Raw genomic sequence first — 19,564 nt, forward strand, 5'->3', positions numbered from 1 at the left:
GAATTTAAATACAAGAAAAATACCTCGAGGAGAAACCCGGGTCGCGTCCTCCAGCCCAAAATAGTCAAAGGCTGGGTGGGCTCAAGCCTGGAGCGGCTGGATCCGCCTACCAATGAAGTCGGCAGCGACTTCATACCCCGACAAACCTCGTACTCGGAGGTCATCGATGGCATCGATGAAGGATTGAAGAGAAGGGGTCAAGGCGGGTTTTGCGGTCCAAGAAGAAATCTTGTCTGGTTGTTCCTCAGGAACAATGAAGACTGGATCCGAATGTTCTATCTGAAGATAGAACCACCTCGCCCTCCATTTGCTACGAGAAGAAGGGCACTGGAAGGGGATATAGCGTGACTTCAGGCCATCCCGGAGTCAGAAACCGACGCATCCGGATACCCTGTTGGATTCCATCCAACGCAACTCGTAGTAGAAACGAAAGAGATCAAGAAACGGCTCTACCCCAATGTAGGCCTCATAAAGATGCGAAAAAATACTGAGGAAGGCGATGGAATTGGGGTTCAAATGGAGCAAAGAAAGGCCGTAGAAATTCAATACCAAGAGAAGAAATTCAGAAGGTAGAGGAAGAAAACCACAGAGAATATAGTCCTCGATCGCAACCATGCGACCCAGGACAGGCTGGGGTTCAATACCTCCTGCTTCTCTCTCCATGGTCCCGCGACCGGGAAGGGCGCCATCCTCCTGTAGTTTCTTCAGCGACGCGCTGGTGGAGGTAGACTTGTCGAGATCCATTGCCGCCGGAGATCGCCGGAGAAGGGACCGAGATGAGCTAGCTAGGGTTTTTGCGGGAGCGGAGAAGACGATGAACACTTGGAGGCTGGAGAGTTTTTTTTCACAACAGGCGGACTTCAAAATGGATCCCCAAAACTCCCTTAAATAGTCGCACTTCCGACGATGCGAATTCCAAGGAAAGGAGAGAGATAGCCGCCGGAAATTTCTGGGTCCGTTACGTGCGGCAGTTTTTCGGACTTCAATTGAAATTCACTCATGACCGTTGAGCTTCACTTGGCGTTGTCAATTACTCCTTGTCTCTCGGTCCTCACATCGAGAACGACAACAACCTCGACATCAGAAGTCACGATCGATTACACGAGTTCGTTTAAGCAGAAGTCGGGGGCTACTGTCAGGGTTATGGGTAAGGTATACCCTCTACCCTTCGATATACGTCACATATCGATATGGTTCACTTGCGCGTATACGGACGTTTTCGGCATACGTTAAGGAAATTCATCACGGAGTTCACAGATGGAAGGAGTCCTACTCGGATAGAATTGGGTTGTCACTGTATCGTGCCGGGTCCGATGTCTCAGAGTCCTACTTGGAGACCAGTTAACCTGTGATATAAAAGGGACCCCCCGGGAGGACCTAAGTCATCGAATCTCATAGCCAACACATCCACCACAGCCTACGGAGTTGAAGCCTACAGGAGCCAAGTCGCCGGGAGATCTAATCGAACCTGTTCGATTACGATCTCGACGGTATCATCGAGTTCCGCTATTCCCTTTGTAATCTGTGGTTTCCATCGTATAATCCCATATCAACTGGATTAGGGCTACTACCTATTAAGAGGCCTGAACCAGTATAATTTTTGTCTTCTATTTGCTTGATGTCGTATTACGTAGATCCTCGTACCAGCGTACCCCAGTACCCTCTATATCCGGTCTACGGGTATCCCCCGTCGACAATCATGTGCTAACGACTTGTCTCGTTTTGTATATCTTCTCAATCTTACCCTTTTCTCTTTTCTCAAACACACCCAAAAATTTGATATCAAACCAAAAAATCCCGTAAGTTCACTCTAGCTAGCACTCTTCGGCTGAGTTCGTTTATGCGTGTCCCAAACTTCTCTTCGTTTTTCGTGCGCACGCTTACTAAACTACTAAACGGTATATTTATTTTCTTTTTGCAGAATTTACTGTATGAAAGCTGCTTTAAAAATCATATAAACCCATTTTAGAAGTTTTTTTTAACTAATACTTAATGAATCATGCACTAATCGGTTGCTTCGTTTTTCATATCGAAAGGTGAGGTTCCCAACCCTCGCCCAAAAACAAAGCTTTCATGTTGTTTGTAACTCTTTCTCTGCTCAATATATATCAACCCGTAGTTGGAAAAGTTTTCAAAATAATAATAAAAAGAAAAGACAACTCGCGATGACCAAATCTCATGGGACTATGGGAGTTATTCTCTTTTGGTTAGCATTTATGAACAGGTCCAAATTATCAGGTTACTCCACTAAATAAACATGGGGAAAAGTCTGAATCCCCCCTTGACTTACTGAGTGAGCACGAATTATTCTCTAAACTTGGAAACCAAACATCTTTCATCCCCAATTGTTAATATCGGATGAAGAACCCCTTAGCAGTTTTGCGGACGGTTTTGATCCTACATGGCAGTACAGTCAACAACTTGTTTTTTTCTAAAAGAAATCAATAGAACCCACCTACCATATTCTCTCTATTCCCTTGGTCTTAAAAAAAACTCAACCTAAAAGAGAATGTGACTCCTCCTAAAAGAACGAATCTGGATAAAGGGCTATCCAGATTTATTACACTAGACCCCTCCTAGATTGAGTTTTTTTAGGACGGAGGGAGTGCTATGTATCTTTTTTCCCCTTTCTCTCTCACCTCCCCTCTAGTTCACATCAAAATTGGAAGTTTGGTTGAAATTGAAACGATGTGATGAAAAAATTGAAAGTTTGTGTGTGTAGGAAAGTTTTGATATGATGAAAAAGTTGAAAGTTTGGACTGGGCCTTTCTCCTGTCTGGTGATGGCAACATCTTCCTCCTGATGGCCAGGACCGGAACTGCGGGCGTGGGCATGGCGGGCATCGGGCACTTGCGAGGAGGGCGATGGGTGCCGGTGCGCGTGGTGGTCGAGTTCACCATGCGCACGCTGCGCACCGCCATGTCGCGATGGGTGCCGGTGCGCGTGGTGGTCGAGTTCACCATGCGCATGCTGCGCACCGCCATGTCGCGATGGGTGCCGGTGCGCGTGGTGCAGATGCTAAATATGTAGGTTAAAAGACTCGAGAAATTAAGCAAGCACTGTGATATGACGGTGAAGGAATCATGATCTAGCAGCGTGACTCTTCTAACCATTAAAATCCAGTTGTTCACTACTATTCTCTTATTGCACATACATCCACTTATTAATTAGTGCCATCTAATTAAGCTAGCCGCCTACCCTTAAAAATTAGTAAAAAGGAAGTGCTATAATCAATCAGTATTGAATTTGAGAGCGATAGAAAAGAATCAAATATCGCCGTCAAAAAGAAGCCGACCTCTTATTATTAACTTTGTTCTGTTATTGAGAGCGATCGACATATAATATATTTTCAATTTTTTTTTACCATATTCAACAAACCAAACTCGATCGACCGCAGAATCAAGCCGACTCTTTCTGCGGCCTCTGCAGGGACAATTTGTTTGGAATTTAAAACGACTTACTAGGTTCGTACGTGTTGCACTTGCATGCATGATGCATCCATGCCAGCCGCCATGCAGGACCGTGGACTTTTCTTGTTTACTCCACTAGAAGTACAAGGCTCTGACAATGCGGAGTACGAGTTGTTCATGCCACGTAGCATGTGTCAGCGTCGAGCTGGGCGAATGTGATTGGTTCAGTTGTCGTGTGGTTTGTGGCGATTCTTCTAGCAGAGAGAACACATGATTTATCGAGCCATCGCGCCCGTAATAAAATATATCTGACTTGTCTTTTAGAAAAACATTTACTTACCCTTTGTATATATGTTCATTCTTGTAACTAATTAAGGTCCATTTTTTTCTCAACTTTAAACTTTTTTTTTCGTTAGCACGTTTTTCAAACTGTTAAATGATGAGTTTTTTTTATAAAAAGTTTCTATATAGAAGTTGTTTAAAAAAATAAATAAATTTATTTTTTAATTTTATAGTAGTTAATAATTATTAATCATGTGCTAAGGAGTTTTCTTGTTTCGCGTGCACTAGAAATATCTCCCCGGTTGGAGAGAATGAACTGTACCTTAAGAGCGTCGTTTGAAGTCAACTTTTATCATTTCAATAAATATTAGTGTCAAAATCTTGATAAGTTTTGGCAGTATCATACTTTGTATTGGTGTTGACAAAAATTGGTAGAAAATTAACCATACATGAGGCGCTATTGAAATTGCTAAGAATTTAGTAGGTCTAAAATTGATATCACTCCAAACAAGCCCCAAATTTTATGAATTAAACTGCATAAATTTTAAATAAGCTATATAATAAGCTGTTGCAACAAAACATAATATTTAATATCAAATTTTATTACAAAACTACATAATCAAGGCACAATGTCATGAAACTATAGAGTTAGCATTGGCTTTATTATAAAACTACAAATTTTAAAGCATGGTTTTACCACAAAACTGATTTTAGTGTCTCGTTAGGATAGCAACGTTGGAATGAACTATTCCATATGCAATCTATAGTTTGATTATAAATTATAAGCTAAATATGTAGTTTTATATGCACGTTCGCCCGGTAGTTTCATTTATACTGGTATAAATTGACGGAAACTAAATATTTGTTTGGCAAAAGAAACTAAACAATTCAGTCTACTTTATTCAAAAGCAACCCTCAAGCATCATGCATGCTTCATGCGTTCTCGCTAGGGAGTGAGGCCTAATCATGTGAGGAGGTGACCGGCAAAAAAAAATAATAATCAGATAGCAATTTCCCAGAGAGATCGAGATGTTTTTCCCATAATTTGCCCGCCACAAAAGCAAGCAAACACACACCACAAAACAGTAGCCGAACCACCATTTCGACTTGTAAAGCATCAGGTAATTCGTTCTGATCGATATGATATGGGTGTCCAAGTCTGAAAGCTCCATACGCAAACGAACATATATATATATATATATATATATATATATATATATATATATATATATATATATATATATATATATATATATATATATATATATATATTTGTAAGAGAATATTCCACGATATATTTTCCTTTTTCAAATTCTTCGAAACTATACCGTGTCAGTATCAACGGCGAAATGTAAAAAATCGGGTGGGTTCTACGAATTGAGAGTAGCTCAGATGCTTATAGATTTTTAGATTACTTAATGTGAAATTTATCAACTTAAGTTGCAATGCAAATTTATTGATGCTTACATTTGCAGCTTCTTTTTTTAGACGACATACCTGTCGAGATAACATGTGTTTGTGGCGATTTTGCTAATTTCAGGTTATGCTAGTGTAGTTTTTAGATGCTTAAACCGTACGATGTATCACTGTCACGTGTATAAGAGTGCTTATGTCTCTCCTATTTTGTCTTAAAAAAGAAAAAGGTAGCTTTTGTATAAAGTAAATGCCAGATTTGTCCATTATACTTCCTCCGTCCCTAAATATTTGACGCCGTTTACTTTTTTAAATATATTTGATCGATCGTTCGTCTTATTCAAAAAATTTAACTTTTTTAAATATGTTTGACCGTTCGTCTTATTCAAAAAATTTAAGTAATTATTAATTCTTTTCCTATCATTTGATTTATTGTTAAATATACTACTACTACTCAAGTTTTTTAATAATATTCACAAAAGTTTTTGAACAAGATGAACGGTCAAACATGTTTTAAAAAGTCAACGGCGTCAAATATTTAGGGACGGAGGGAGTATAAAAGAAAATCAAAATTGATAGTCAAATTAATATGACAAATCTCATGATTTTGAAACCGCAGCTGTATATGCAATATAAGGTGGCGAAGAAATCAACAACAAAACGCGCGTATACAGGTCTACGATGTACGGCCGTGCGTTGAAACAATTGAGGCTTATATCAATAAATTATTGGCCATATATTTTTTTCAATAGCTTTGGAAACCTTGCGGCTCCACCGTTTGACTTATTTACGGAAAAACCAAATGATATGTTTGCAAATGGAAAATAATTTGTGAATAAAATTTTTATATATGTGTTCTTAATAATCTAAAAGTAAATGTTGAAAAATAAACTTCGTTGAAAAACTCTAAAAATATCAACTTTAAATTTAAATTTGAAATTTTGAATTTAGCTGATAAGTATAAGTATGTAAAAACGATGAGGCTGTTGGATCGTTGGGAGATGTTGATTCTACTACATACGGAGTATTTATTATTGGTTCGCAAATGATTTGATTTTGACGATGACTGCATCCAATGCATCCATCCATCTATCGCGCACAGTGGTAGCAGGGCAGCGTGTGTATAGTACGTACGTGTGGGCGTGTGGCTGGACTGGTTTAATTTGGTCGGCCAAGCCCATCGATCTGCTTCGCGGCGCGGGCACTAGTTGGTTTCTTTTCCGCGGCGTGGTTTATGTGTGTGGAGTGGTGGCGCACCGGTTCTTGTGTGTGGAGTGGTGGCGTGTCCTCCAGTACGGTCGGGTTTGGAGCCACATCCCTCTCGTCGGATCGACCGGGGTCCTCGTGTTTTTTTTCGTTTGTCTCCCTACTGATCATCATGGCCCCTATGGGCGTTCTGATGAGTAGCGAATTCAGGATGAAAATTAAGGTGGTGCCTGTCATAAATTATTATTAATCTCTATTGCTAATCAAAATAAGATTTATACTTTTTTTCTATAAAAAGAGACAACATGTCGTGCAATAAAAATATATATGCTACAACAGTTTGTAGGTTGCCTTTTTCTTTACTTCTTCTAAGTAAAATATGTGCAGAGTTTTATTCTGCATATACTCCTACCAAAACACTGAAAAATACATACGTACTTCTAAATTAAATGTCTAGTTTAACGGAAGAGAAAAAAAAAATACTATCGATCATCAATCTTGGGAAGCATAATTGGTTAGTCAACAGCCCGATATGGCCCAGCATGGCGTTACGATCGTCTTCCTCCTCCAGCAGCAACTATGCATCCATGTATTCTCTCTTCTTGCTGCTCTTTGATGATTCTCCAAGCTAACTAACACCACAGAGAGAAGGGATACATGGGAATTCAGGTTATTGGAGGTGGGGCTTAAGCTCCAACAAGCCCCAACGTAGATTCGCCCATGGTTCTGATATACACCTCTCCCATCCCATAAACGCGAATGCATAACATGCACACATATCTATATCAAAGCCTACACGTATCACTGTATCAGAAACATATATAAACGTACTAGTCATATGCCCGTGCATTGCAATGGGAAAAACCATTTTTAAATTACGAGAATATGAGATCCATCATTGAAAAAGTGCTACCTAATCATTTTAGGTGACATATTTTCCAACAATTGTACATAAATCATTGTAACCGCAAATTGAGGGTATACAATCAAATTTCAATGTAGCATGTCCGTGCTAATGCTACGGCAACATATAATACATACACCCTTCGTCTAAACAAAATCAACTTGCAGCTATATATCTAGATGTAGGCTATGTAACATAGCCAGAAGTAGGTTTTTTTAGGACGGCAGGAGGATGCAGCTCACAATTTTGCAAGCAATATACACATGTTATGCTTAACTCATTTATAAAAAAAAATTGAAACATTTTAAGAAGCCAAATACAAAAGCAGTTATTTTAGGAAACAACAAAATAAACACCTGACCAAACTGCTCAAAGATCTGTTATATTTATATTAATTGATCCACTTGTTTTTGCTCCGACCATAATCCATGCCGAGCACTCGAGACTTTGATCAAGTGTCCTAGATAGAGTGAACATTTGTGAAACAAACAAAACATCTAAGTTAAAAAAATGGTGGGTTGCAGTTAATTTAAAATATAGCAAAATCATGACAACATCATGGAAGTAAAAATATTCCCAGATTTTTGTTCTAAATACCAGCAATATTTTTATCATTTTCTTCCTCAAGAAATATTTCTATCATTTTTACAACAAAATTTCTATAATTCTCAATTCAAATGCAATATTTTGTGGAAGTCTACAACGTTATCTATACTTTTATCAAAATACCACTATTTGACAATGAGCTTGCTTGGTTTAAATATACCCATTCTTCTTGGTGGTAAGTACATTCCCATTAGTTGGGAATAGGCACAAATTAAAAGTAGCTAGATGTGTGTTTCTTTTGAAGTATCATGGACACAATACAATCAAAGCGCATTGAGAGCTATCTAAAACTATCCTCCGCATACAATCAGGACAACATATTAGCAAGAAAAATAGATCAACAGTTTTAGTTAGTTTTGATTTTAACTCGTCATCAAGATGTTGACGGGCCTGCTTGGATGTGATGGTTGTCACTGCATGTTCTCTCTCTCTCTCCCTCCCCCTCACCCCCCCCCCCCCCCCCCCCCAAAAAAAAAAAAGAAGAAGAAGAAGAAGAAGAAGAAGAAGAAGAATCCCACGCCTTCCTGATCACGTCTTCAAAAAACTCCTGACCACAAGAACCCAATAATTAATGAAGAACAGAATAAAAATTAATTAGTCTGGTGTAACTTAGGAGTATCAGCTAAAATGTTCTATGAATCTTTAATCACCTCGAGCATCATGTCAGTTTACTTGCTATTAGTATAAAATGATCACTACTTAACAGGTGTAATTGCATTTGAATCATGGAGCACGCTCCAGTATCATGGATCAAAATGACCAATAAATCTCCACAAGATCATGTGTCTCTCGGGCATGAGCAAATGTGCATCTAAGACAATATAGAAGCTGTAGAGAAATATCTCAACCAATGCTTATTCTTCTGTAGTTGGATGCTGGCAATCACTACACTCGTGGAAGGCCCGAAGCTACAGAAAGGTGGTGGAACCAGTACAAATTAGTCCAAGTCACCATAAATAATCTGAATCATTAATTCAAATATAATCAGAAAATTTATTTACAGCTTACGAAACAATAACAATGCATATTAAAATAGCCATAGCCATGCTGCAACAAAACTTACGCATCCATCAATGGGGCCAAATAGACAACCAACTGCACAGCTGACCAGTGACCACATCATTTTGGAGTTTAAGATGTTTTAGTGTAGTTAGGAAAGCCTGATGTCGTTATCACAAACTGTGCTTTGATGTGCTCAATAGTAATTCGCACAAACCGTCAGCAGCCATAAGCACATATAGTTTGTGGAACAGAACATGAAACATCCTAACTGGTCAACATATTATTTTCATCCTTATTTAGCCAGAGGAAGAGACAAGTGGATCATATACACTGGTTACTTGACAATTGGCAGTAAAAGTGTTTACTGACTTGAACCCTAGTATGACTAGTTTCATAAAGTACCATCACAAGATAGATTCAGAAGAATAATACAGCATCACACTGAGAAGTCCAACAGTTCTGAATAATGAAAACAAGCAGAATAAAATAGATTCATTGCCAGGTCGATTCCCACAAACAATATGTGCTTGGCAGATGATGATTCACAAAGATCACAATGTGAGAACAAGAAGAGTTCAAATGTCTGCGTGAATGTAATTAGACATAGGTGTACTATATTACCTCATGTAACACTGTCACAAGACCAAATCCCTTCTCCATCCCCTAAAACTGGGCAAAGAAGTTCTGCAAGATGCATCACATAGAAATACTCAGAAACAACAAAAATGTTTGAATAATCAAGTATAACATAGAAACCAACGGTGATGTGCAGCAAACAACACTACAACAGTGAGTCATGAAACAACCATATCACAACATTAATTCTGAAAGGTGAAAGCCATGTGCCATGTGCAATCTCTTTTAACTCATGAGTTAATTTATCAAAGGTGTTGGTATTTAGGCATGAATTGGATAATTCTTCTTAACCATAAAAGGGTCAAGGAGACTAATTAATCTAATTCACTTCTGATCAGACAAAAAAATATGAAATGATCTTCCTTTGAGAATATTAGACAGCTATACTGTTGAGAATACATTGCTCAAGAAAGGCTTGAACAAATAAATAACTTTTCACCTTTACCTTGACCCTCCTTTTCATGTCAAAGTCACATAGAAACATCTTACAAGCATTCATGACTCAGAACAAAACCAAGTTGAATGTCAGTAATGCAAATTCATAATTTAGTAACCCACATAAACTTCAGTATGGTGCATGACAACCAATAAACTAAACAGAATAAGCAATACTTCAGAACAGTAGATTATAAGGATTACTCATATTAAATGCAAATGCAAGCATTTCTTACCACATCAATAATAAGTTTCGAGAGCTGAGCAAACATTTCCACCGTTACTACCAACCATGAGGGAAAATACCATACATAACACCACGCACCCTCCAGAAGTTTCATTAAAACAAGTTTCTGAATACAATTGTTTGTGGTAGCTTCAGAACCTTGAAATCAAGTTCTGCATTTTTCATGTTAGACCCACATTTTTTCTACCCTAGTACACATAGGTCAGGCTTCAAGAACTTAATCTCCCCATTACCAAACTATCATTCTTTTCACTTATACAACACATAAAACCATTCAACATAAAAGTTACTTCAGTATTGCAAAGATTGGCATGTGAAAGGTAGTACAGTACCATCTTATCGAGCTTTATTGACTTAATACGACCTTGCTTCCTGCCTTCCTGGTTCTGTACAATTGCATTTTTCTTTTCATAAGCCAATGTGCAACACGTCTCGTGTCTGTTTAAACTATTCCAACTGCATGATGCAATAATACACAATAGCCCTATTTTATTACAACAACCTAATATGCCATATATTTCATTTTCCATGTCAAATATTACCACAGGAAGCAACTCTCAGCTTGCGTTTCCTTCAGCATTACGCAACCTCAAGGTAATTACATAGAAGTCAAAATTAACCACCACAGGAGTGAGCAGCCAGGAAGAACACAAGTCGGACACGAAACAATCACCAGGAAACAGCGAAGATTCTTAGCATAGTTCCGCTATCAACTTTGAAATTGACGGCACAATAACACAATCCGGGAAATTGAACTCGATTGCTACTTGGCAGCAGATTAATTTCTAACCAGAGACTAATTTGGCAAGCCTAAATCAAGAACCTATCGAACACAAACAGCTCGAAATCACAAAGGGGGAGGAGCCCGTCAGACCTGGAACCACGCGGCGACCGTGGCGAGCGCGGACGAGAGGCGGCATTTCTTGGAGTCCTCGCACTCGTGGGGGGACTCGAACTCGTCGGCGGGGAGCTTGCGGGTGATCCAGCCGATGTCGAGGTAGACGTAGCGCGGGGGCGGCGGGAGGTCGACCTTGACGCGGACGACGTCGAACCAGACGAGGAAGCGGCGGACCTTGACCCCGGAGAGGCCGGTGAGGGAGCCGTAGCGGAGGACCCCCGTGACGCGGGGCTCGAAGTAGGTGAGGTACTCGTAGTGGGCGTAGCAGGGCCCCCCGAGGTCGACGGCGAGGCTGCCGTTGGCGGCGAGGGAGAAGGCGGTGACGCTGGCGGGGAACAGCCCCGGAGGCAGGCCGTAGCGCGGGAGGATCTCGGAGAGCGTCGCGTTCTTGTGCGGCGGAGGGGAGGAGGAGGGCGCCGCCGGGGGCTCCTCCGCCGCGGCGGCGCCGCCGAGGAGGAGGAGGAGGAGGAGGAGGAGGGGAAGCGGCATCGGTGAGGAGGCTTTGGGAGGAGGGAAACAACGAGGCAGGCACACGTTTCTCGCGAGAGTTTGCTCTGCCACGCTGGTCGCTGGGTTAACAGCGATGGCTGATGGTGGCAGCCAGGTGGGACCAGTGATCCAGCCTTATCCTGGTGTTGTTTAGGGTGTGTTTAGATCACATCAAAATTAAAAGTTTGGTTAAAATTGGAATAATGTGATGAAAAAATTGGAAGTTTATGTGTGTAGAAGAATTTTGATGTGATGAAAAAGTTAAAAGTTTGAAGAAAAAGTTTAGAAATAAAGTAGAATCATCACAATACTACTCCATCCATCACGGTGCGTCTATCTCAGCCTCGCGCATGTAGCCCGTATCTAGGTAGTTTTCAAATTCTAAATTTCCCGAGTTAAACACGAAACTGAAAGGATTTAAACTCTAATCCACCCAATAAAAAAATCAGCAGAACGATACATAGGAGAAGACCATATCCAAATTCCAAATTTCCATCTGACAAAAAGAAACTAAATGAATCGGACCACAATAAATAACTCCAACCAAATAAATAAAATCATCAGAAGAAAAATCCACAAGACAACTCCAATACACCACAATAAAATCAGCAGTGGGTCGATCGCGCTACAACACGTAACAATCAAAAATCGGATATGGGAATTCCAACCCCACCTTGACCTCCTTCTTCAAGCTTGGCGCTGGATCGATGGCGGCCAGGGATCGTTTGATGCCACGGTCACTCTGCCGCATGCGCCCTCCACCTCCTCCACCGCTGCCCATACCAAGAGAAGATGGAGTGGTCGCCGGCCTCCGCCCATGGCCAGCTCTGCATTGCTGGCCGCCCTCCGTCGTAGGCCTCCACTTTGCTCATGAGAAACTTGAGTAGTTGAGTAGAGAGGAGGGGGAGGCTAGAGGTGAAGGATGGGAGGAGGTAGAGTGCGCCGGCGACTGCTCACATGCTCGATGTTGGCAAGGTTGGTTTGGGGAAGATCCGGGTGAGTGCGAGCGGCGGCTGAGGATGAGGATAGGAAGGTTGACTAGTCACTTTTCTCGTACTGCATCCAGATACGTCGACAGGATCGGAGGAGAAAACGGTACGGTTCCCCCTTTCTTTTTTCTTTTTTTTTATTTTTTGTTTTTTTCTTTTTTCTTTCCTTCTTCTTTTGGTTGAGGACTCCAACCCGGTTAGACATGAAAGTCATATATGTGTATATGCAGATCTATATACCACTTAAAAAATATGTAAGGGTTTTGGGAGTTATTTTTTTTCGTCTGTCATCTAGCTTAAATAATATGTAAGGATTCTGGGATTTTTTAATCTCTTATAAATAATACTATTTTAATAAAAAAATACAAAAATAGAAGTTGATTGGCAAAAATCGCAAGTTTAATACCTTGTCAAACAGCTCGACATGGTTGTTTGGTCCACTTAAAAAAAATAAAAAGTACATGAAAGAGCATGGCAGGGTGGCCTATCAAACTGGGGATGGGGATGTTCAATAGGTCTTGCATGCTACAGTGGCACACAGTGCCGTGCATTGAGTTTCTCTTTTATTTTTTTATTTTTTATTCCCTATCGAACAACAGCACTTTGACAGGTAACCTGTCGAACTGCGGTTGTTCAATATGTACCCTTATTGAATTTTGGTTGTTCAATAGGGTGTTATACTTGTAATTTTTGTCCGTCAAATTCTATTTTTGTGATTCTCTATTAAAAAGTATTATTTCTAAAAAAACATATTTTTTGGTTCAGCATCTAGCTTTTGTTGCACACACATATCTTTGCTTGATTCTCTTATTCCCCGCACCACGTCTAAAACTCTAGATCGCGAAGAGTCCCCAAGGTTCATGTGGAAATTGATATATGTCTCATACTGCATCCAATCTGTTAAGTTTGTGGCTGACCCAAAAACTTCAAAGTTTGAGGAAAGCAAATAGGTCCACACAATTTCCGACCCCAAAACCTTTAAAATTTGAGGAACGCGACCAAAAATCAGCAACGAGAAGAGATGAAGTTGCAAACAGAATCAAGCCATACAGGTTTTTCGCCATAGCGGGAGACGACAACTTCACAAAAACAAAACCAAAAATTCGACTAGCTCAACAAACACAAGAAACCAGAGTACAGTGGCATCTTAGCAAACCACCACCTATACCTTCCATCGTCGTATAGGGGAGGACGGGGGAGTGCCACGACCCTCGTCGCCTATGGAGGCTGCTGCCATCGCCGTTCCTGCCTAGAGAGGATAGAGGAGCACTGCCGCCCTTGCCACCTAGGGAGGGCTGAGAAGGGCCGAGGGAGCACTGATGTCCCACACTACGGGAGGACCTCCGTCACGCTGAGGGGTCCGGTCGGCTCAGGAAGCGCCACCACTGTCCCTCGCGAGTTGCAATGAGAGAGGCTAAAGTAGCACCTCCGTCATCACTGAACATATTCTATCGATGAGGACCAGATTACATAATATCTCGGATTCGTCATCAACTTTCATTTTAATCCTTTCATTCTGTAAAAGGTCATTCATTAATTGTTTTTTATGCCTACCCTCGAGTTTATAAATATTTTCACATAAACTTATTTGCAATATTAGAAATGGGAATCGAGATCTCACGGGCTTATTCTTCACCTTAGGAATGATAGAACAAAGGTGCTTTATTCTTCAACCTCACTGGTGTGCTTCGTATAACCTCACTGGTGTGTTTCATATGAAGCGATGAAGTTATATTTGTATTCACCTGTTGCGAAGCACGGGCATTTTGCTAGTAACTAATTAAAATATTTATAATTTTCCTTTCATCACACTTTTTCGTCTGTCCTCCAAATTTTGACCGACTCAGTGCGTCATCCATATCTAATTTTTCGTCCATCCTCGTCATCCGCATGCTTCCGCACAACTTGTAGGAGTCCGCATCAAATACAAATAATCCACATCGATTCTTAATAGACACAAACAAAAACAAAATTGAACAAGGACAGGCAGGGAGGATACCAGGTTCAATAGGAAAGGAAGTTGGATGCGGATTCGATTTGATCTCAAACTTGAATAAAATTAACCCTATAAATACAAGAAAGAACAAGATACATAGTAATTGGTGAAATCTGACCTGATTTCACAGAGGCGGGTTTGATTCATCTCCCCATCAATGGGACAGGTCATAGGCAGCGGTTGGTTCGAGAGGAGGCGGCGGCAGGGCTCCGATGGGGCGGAGGCCTCATGGACGCGGTGGCCCTCAACAGCGAGCTCCTGGATGTCGGGTTGTCGAGGGAGCCAGGCAATCGATGGAAATGGTGCATTAGGAGACGAGTCCTGGAAGCAGCGGCTCCCACATGCGAAGACGTCGAGAAAGCAGGCGGTGGTGGCAATCGTGTAAGGCGGAAGCAAGGTGGCGCTTGGCGCTGTGCTGCTGGAAAGGAGCGAAGGACTGAAAAGGGGATCGATCTAATCCAGACGGACCCGACCCCGTTGAATGGTTAATTGAACCAATGAGTGGTTTTTCCTGGATTTTTCACCTTTTAGTTCTTTTGAAAAACTTATCCTACAAATAGCAAATAGACCCCTAAAAAAATTTATTTTAGAAATGATCCTTATCGCGGCGCCAATGTCATTGGCGCTGTGGTCCAACATAACGGCGCCAATGACGTTAGCATTGTCCTCTCAGCCCTCGGGTGAAAACTACTCCCTCCTTACCATAATATAAAGGATTTTGACTTTTTGCTTGCACTATTTGATCATTCGTCTTATTCAAAAAATTTGTGCAAATATAAAAAACGAAAAGTTGTACTTGAAGTATTTTGGATAATAAAGTAAGTCACAAATAAAATAAATAATAATTTCAAAATTTTATGAATAAAACGAATGGTCAAGCATTGCAGTAAAAAGTCAAAATCCCTTATATTATAGGATGGAGGGAGTAAGTCACTAATGGGAAAGGGGACGGCGCCAACGTCATTGGCGCTGAGGACCAATTTCTAAAAAAATTTAAAAAGGACCTATTTGTAATAAAAAGGGACCCATTTATAAATAAAAAATTATAAATAGGTCCTCAACATCAATGTCATTGGCGCCGATGATCTATTTGTAAATATTTTTTATTTACAAATAGGTCCTTTTTTCAAAAAAAATACAATTTGGTCCTCGGCGCTAATAACGTTAGCGCCGTCCCCCTTCACATTTGTGACTTAACTTTCACCGGAGGGCTAGGGGGACGGCGCCAACGTCATTGGCGCCGTCATGTTAGACCTTGGCGCCGTGAAAAAGATCATTTCTAGAATAAGTTTTTTTAGAGATCTATTTGTAGGATAAGTTTTATAAAAGAATCGAAATGTGAAAACCCAGTGGTTTTTCACCAGGAAAATTAAACCGACCAGTTCTTTTTTTAGAGCAGAGTGGTTCTTTCTAGAGTATGGAAACCGACCCACCCTATTCCTATTCCTTTTCCATTATTTTACTGTAGGCTCCCGCAAAGTAAAGAACTACTGCACACAAAAAACGGAAACTAATAAATTAGAAGAAAAAAACATGGACCACGGTACTATGCAAAGTGAGGGGCATGCATACCAAAGCAGAATAAATTAGATCAGAATGTAACAATGAGATGAAGTGATCAAATCTGAAAATATTTCAAAACCATCATATTATATTATTATATGAATCGAAAGAGCGTAAAACCTTGAGTTAATAAAAATGTTTTTTTATCTCCTTTATTTATGTGAATTCATATTTGATATATGGCACTTCTTTATTTTTAAACCTGGAGTAATGTTTATAGACAGCTTCATGTTTCAACTTGGGATAAATATCTATCTCATTCATATCCTTATATATTTTTATATATGGAAATATACTCTCGCTGGTTTTTATATACGACATTTTTATATATGATACCAGTAACTTTAGAATATTTTAATCATTCGTCTTATTAAAAACATTTTAAACATAAAACAAATATATAAAATAATACTTAAAGAGCCTTTAATGATAAATCAATTTATAATTAAAAATAAAAGATTTTTTAATAAGATGAATGGTCATAAGTAAATACATGATGGAGTATCTACTTAAAGAATTCATATTTTTTCCAATCGTCACTCATATTTTTTTTCCAATAGTCACATACATGCTTTTAGTCTTGGTTGTCCGTGCGCGTTTTGTTTTCATCCTTTGCTTTTCTTCATATGTCATTTGATTTATGTGTTGACTTGAGGTGCTGTCTCGCTTATACTTTCCACGATGTTACCTCACACTGTTTTTATTGACCACGCTCTCTTTTATTAACCGTTTCCCCAGTGCAACGCATGGGCATTTTTGCTAGTAATAACATAAATGTAAATAGGATGTACTCCTTTAGTCCCACAAAAAATAAATCTAAAGATTGGATGTTGTCCAGTCACATCCAGTTCTAGATTCGTTTTTTTACAGAGAAAGTACTTTTTATCCTTACGAAATTCTTACTAACAACAATCTCAAGTATTTTATTTTAGTTAGTAAATCCTTGGTGGTGGGCAAGCGTGATGGAGGGAAGACAAAACAAGATGAAGAAATATGACTCAATTCTCTGATCTTTTTGGTCGCTTGGAAGGTCTGAAAATATAGAAATGACTACGTGTGTATGGTGCTACCCCTAATACTGAGCAAGTCCTTCGAAGACGGCCTTAATTGGGTGCACAGCAAGAGGCTGCCAACCTTCAGGAGCTAGCCGTTAGGGTTGAGGCAGAGGGCTCATAGACTTGTTTCTTAATTGGTGTTTCTTCATCTTTATCTTTTCCTCTTTTTTTTCTCGTGTGGTGTCTTGCAAGACTTTTTTTCAGTTGTTTTTTACTTGCTTAATGAAATGATACGCATATCTCTTACGTGTTAAAAAAATAAGTTGCAGGAAATTAAGATTTAATCACATAATGATGCAGGAAATTAAGATTTAGTTCAGAGAAAATTTACAGGAATTTTGTAGCTTCTAAACCAGGAGGATTGCATATTTTTCAGCTTTCTCATGTCGCCTCTTGCTCTCCGTCTCTGTAGGCGTATGTTGCTGGGTTCGCTGCCACCCCTGATCGATCACCTACAAACCACTCTCCATTTTGCCCCCTTTGAATCGCAGGATTGAGAAAACATAGGAATAGGAAAAACATAGGATTTTGATAGGAATGTAAGTGTAAAACAGAGGATTGCAAAACACAGGAAAAACATAGGAATGACCGTTTGATTGAACCACAGAAAAAACACAGGAATTGGATGAGAGAGATAGACTCAAAGGAAAGTTAGCAAGAGGTTGAAGCTCTTGCTAAATTTCCTCTAAAATCTCTATAGGATTGTCATTCCATAGGAATTTCAAAGGATTGGATAGGATTCAATCCTTTGTTTCAAAGGGCTTCATAGGAAATTTTCCTATAGGATTGAAATCCTCTAAAATTCCTATATTTTTCCTCCAAATCAAAGGGGCTTTCTCAGCTAGGAGGATTGCATATTTTTCAGCTTTCTCATGCCGCCTCTTGCTCTCCGTCTCTGTAGGCATATGTTGCTGGGTTCGCTGCCACCCCGATCACCTACAAACCACTCTCCATTTTGCCCAGTACTCCACCACCACTCCGACTGCCGCTGCCTCACCCTCCCTCCCATAGCTTCGGTGGCGCCATCGCCATGAAATCCACAGCTCACCGTTGTCCTGATGACCTGATCATCCTTCTAAGGCTCTCACAACACTCCCTCCTCTTTCTCTCCCAAGCTCTCCTTCTACCCTGACCCTCCACCCCAAATACTAATCCACTCCGTTGGCGCATAATTTGCTGCCATGGTTGCCGAGAGCATATGCTTGAGTAGCACTTGGAGCTAACTAAGCTAGTTGGCGAGAGAGATAGATGCTCTGGGTAGTCGCTTGTTCTGTGGTAGAAGATCAAACCACATCAGTTGAATTTTAATCCAACACGTACGGTTGGTTCAAGTGATGGATTTAAGAAAATCCTAAGTTACCTGATAAATAGCAAAGCCGAGAAAACATGTTAGCAAGTGTATCTTTTCACTTTTCAAACCGTCGGGTTGTTATGAGAAATGGGTAAGAGATTTAACGTTTCAACGTTCTCGGTCTTTGAGGTGTGATTTTCACAATATACACATTTTATTTATATGTTTCATTCAGAAGTTATTGATGATCAAAATTTTACTAAATGTCCAAAATATAAAGTATTTGTAATTAGATATGGAGTCGGTTTGTTATAAAAAATGCGAGCTGCAATAAATCTTTACGTTTTAAGACATTTACAGTGTAGTGATATGTCCACCTTAGACTCATGTTGGAGCAAAGCAACCACAATAACCAAGAGAATGGCCTTATGGTGGTGCATGCAAGTCTCATTTGGAAAGTAGCACCGAGCCACTGCTTGGAAAGCCGCATTAAGAGATATACTTCGTAGTGTGTGGTTTCAATCCTGAGATATCATGTTTAATCTCCAATATGTTTATAATCTATTTTCAAAAAATATTTGGAGGTACGCCCCTAAAAAATCTCGTTTTTGAAAGCCGTATTATTATCAATGTCCTCGTTGTCGTTGTGTATATATGTGCTTTTTTCTTTGCACATTCGAGCTAGTATGTATTGAGAAGTATTGTCCTCAATAGTAACTTTAACCTACGAGTCACTCTCTCTTTATGACATCACACTTTGAGGTTACTTCATCCGTCCCAAAAAAACACAACCTAAGATGGGATGAGACATATTCTAGTACAACGTATCTGGACATCTAGATACATTGTACTAGAATATGTCCCATCCCATCTTAGGTTGTGCTTTTTTTGGGACAGAGGGAGTACTTTGTATTGTAAATATTTTAACAAATCTGAACAAAATTGTTTGCTATTCCCTCTGGTATCTAAAGAAGTCGAGGAAATCCTTAAATACAAGGATATGCGGAAAGGCATATTAGAACTCTCCTGATTGCACACGCATAATAACTACTAGAAAAACGATTTTTTCCAACGTTATGATTTTATTTTTTTCAGACAGATTATAAAATCACCGTTTGTAAAAATAGCTCAAGATACCATAA

At 39.9% G+C, this 19,564-nt stretch overlaps 1 protein-coding gene across 1 annotated transcript; it reads right to left on the bottom strand.

Annotated features, from left to right (window-relative positions):
* Window positions 1-8,389: 8,389 nt before the first annotated feature.
* Window positions 8,390-11,589, bottom strand: LOC127765061 (uncharacterized). Its single transcript, XM_052289861.1, has 3 exons — window positions 11,016-11,589; window positions 9,445-9,507; window positions 8,390-8,729 (listed from the first exon to the last, which is right to left on the bottom strand). The coding sequence occupies exons 1-2, from the start codon at window positions 11,526-11,528 to the stop codon at window positions 9,487-9,489; spliced, it is 534 nt and encodes a 177-aa protein (XP_052145821.1). The 5' UTR covers window positions 11,529-11,589; the 3' UTR covers window positions 8,390-8,729; window positions 9,445-9,486.
* Window positions 11,590-19,564: the final 7,975 nt, after the last annotated feature.

Source organism: Oryza glaberrima, chromosome 3 (assembly GCF_000147395.1).
Source record: "Oryza glaberrima chromosome 3, OglaRS2, whole genome shotgun sequence".
Taxonomy (NCBI): domain Eukaryota; kingdom Viridiplantae; phylum Streptophyta; class Magnoliopsida; order Poales; family Poaceae; genus Oryza; species Oryza glaberrima.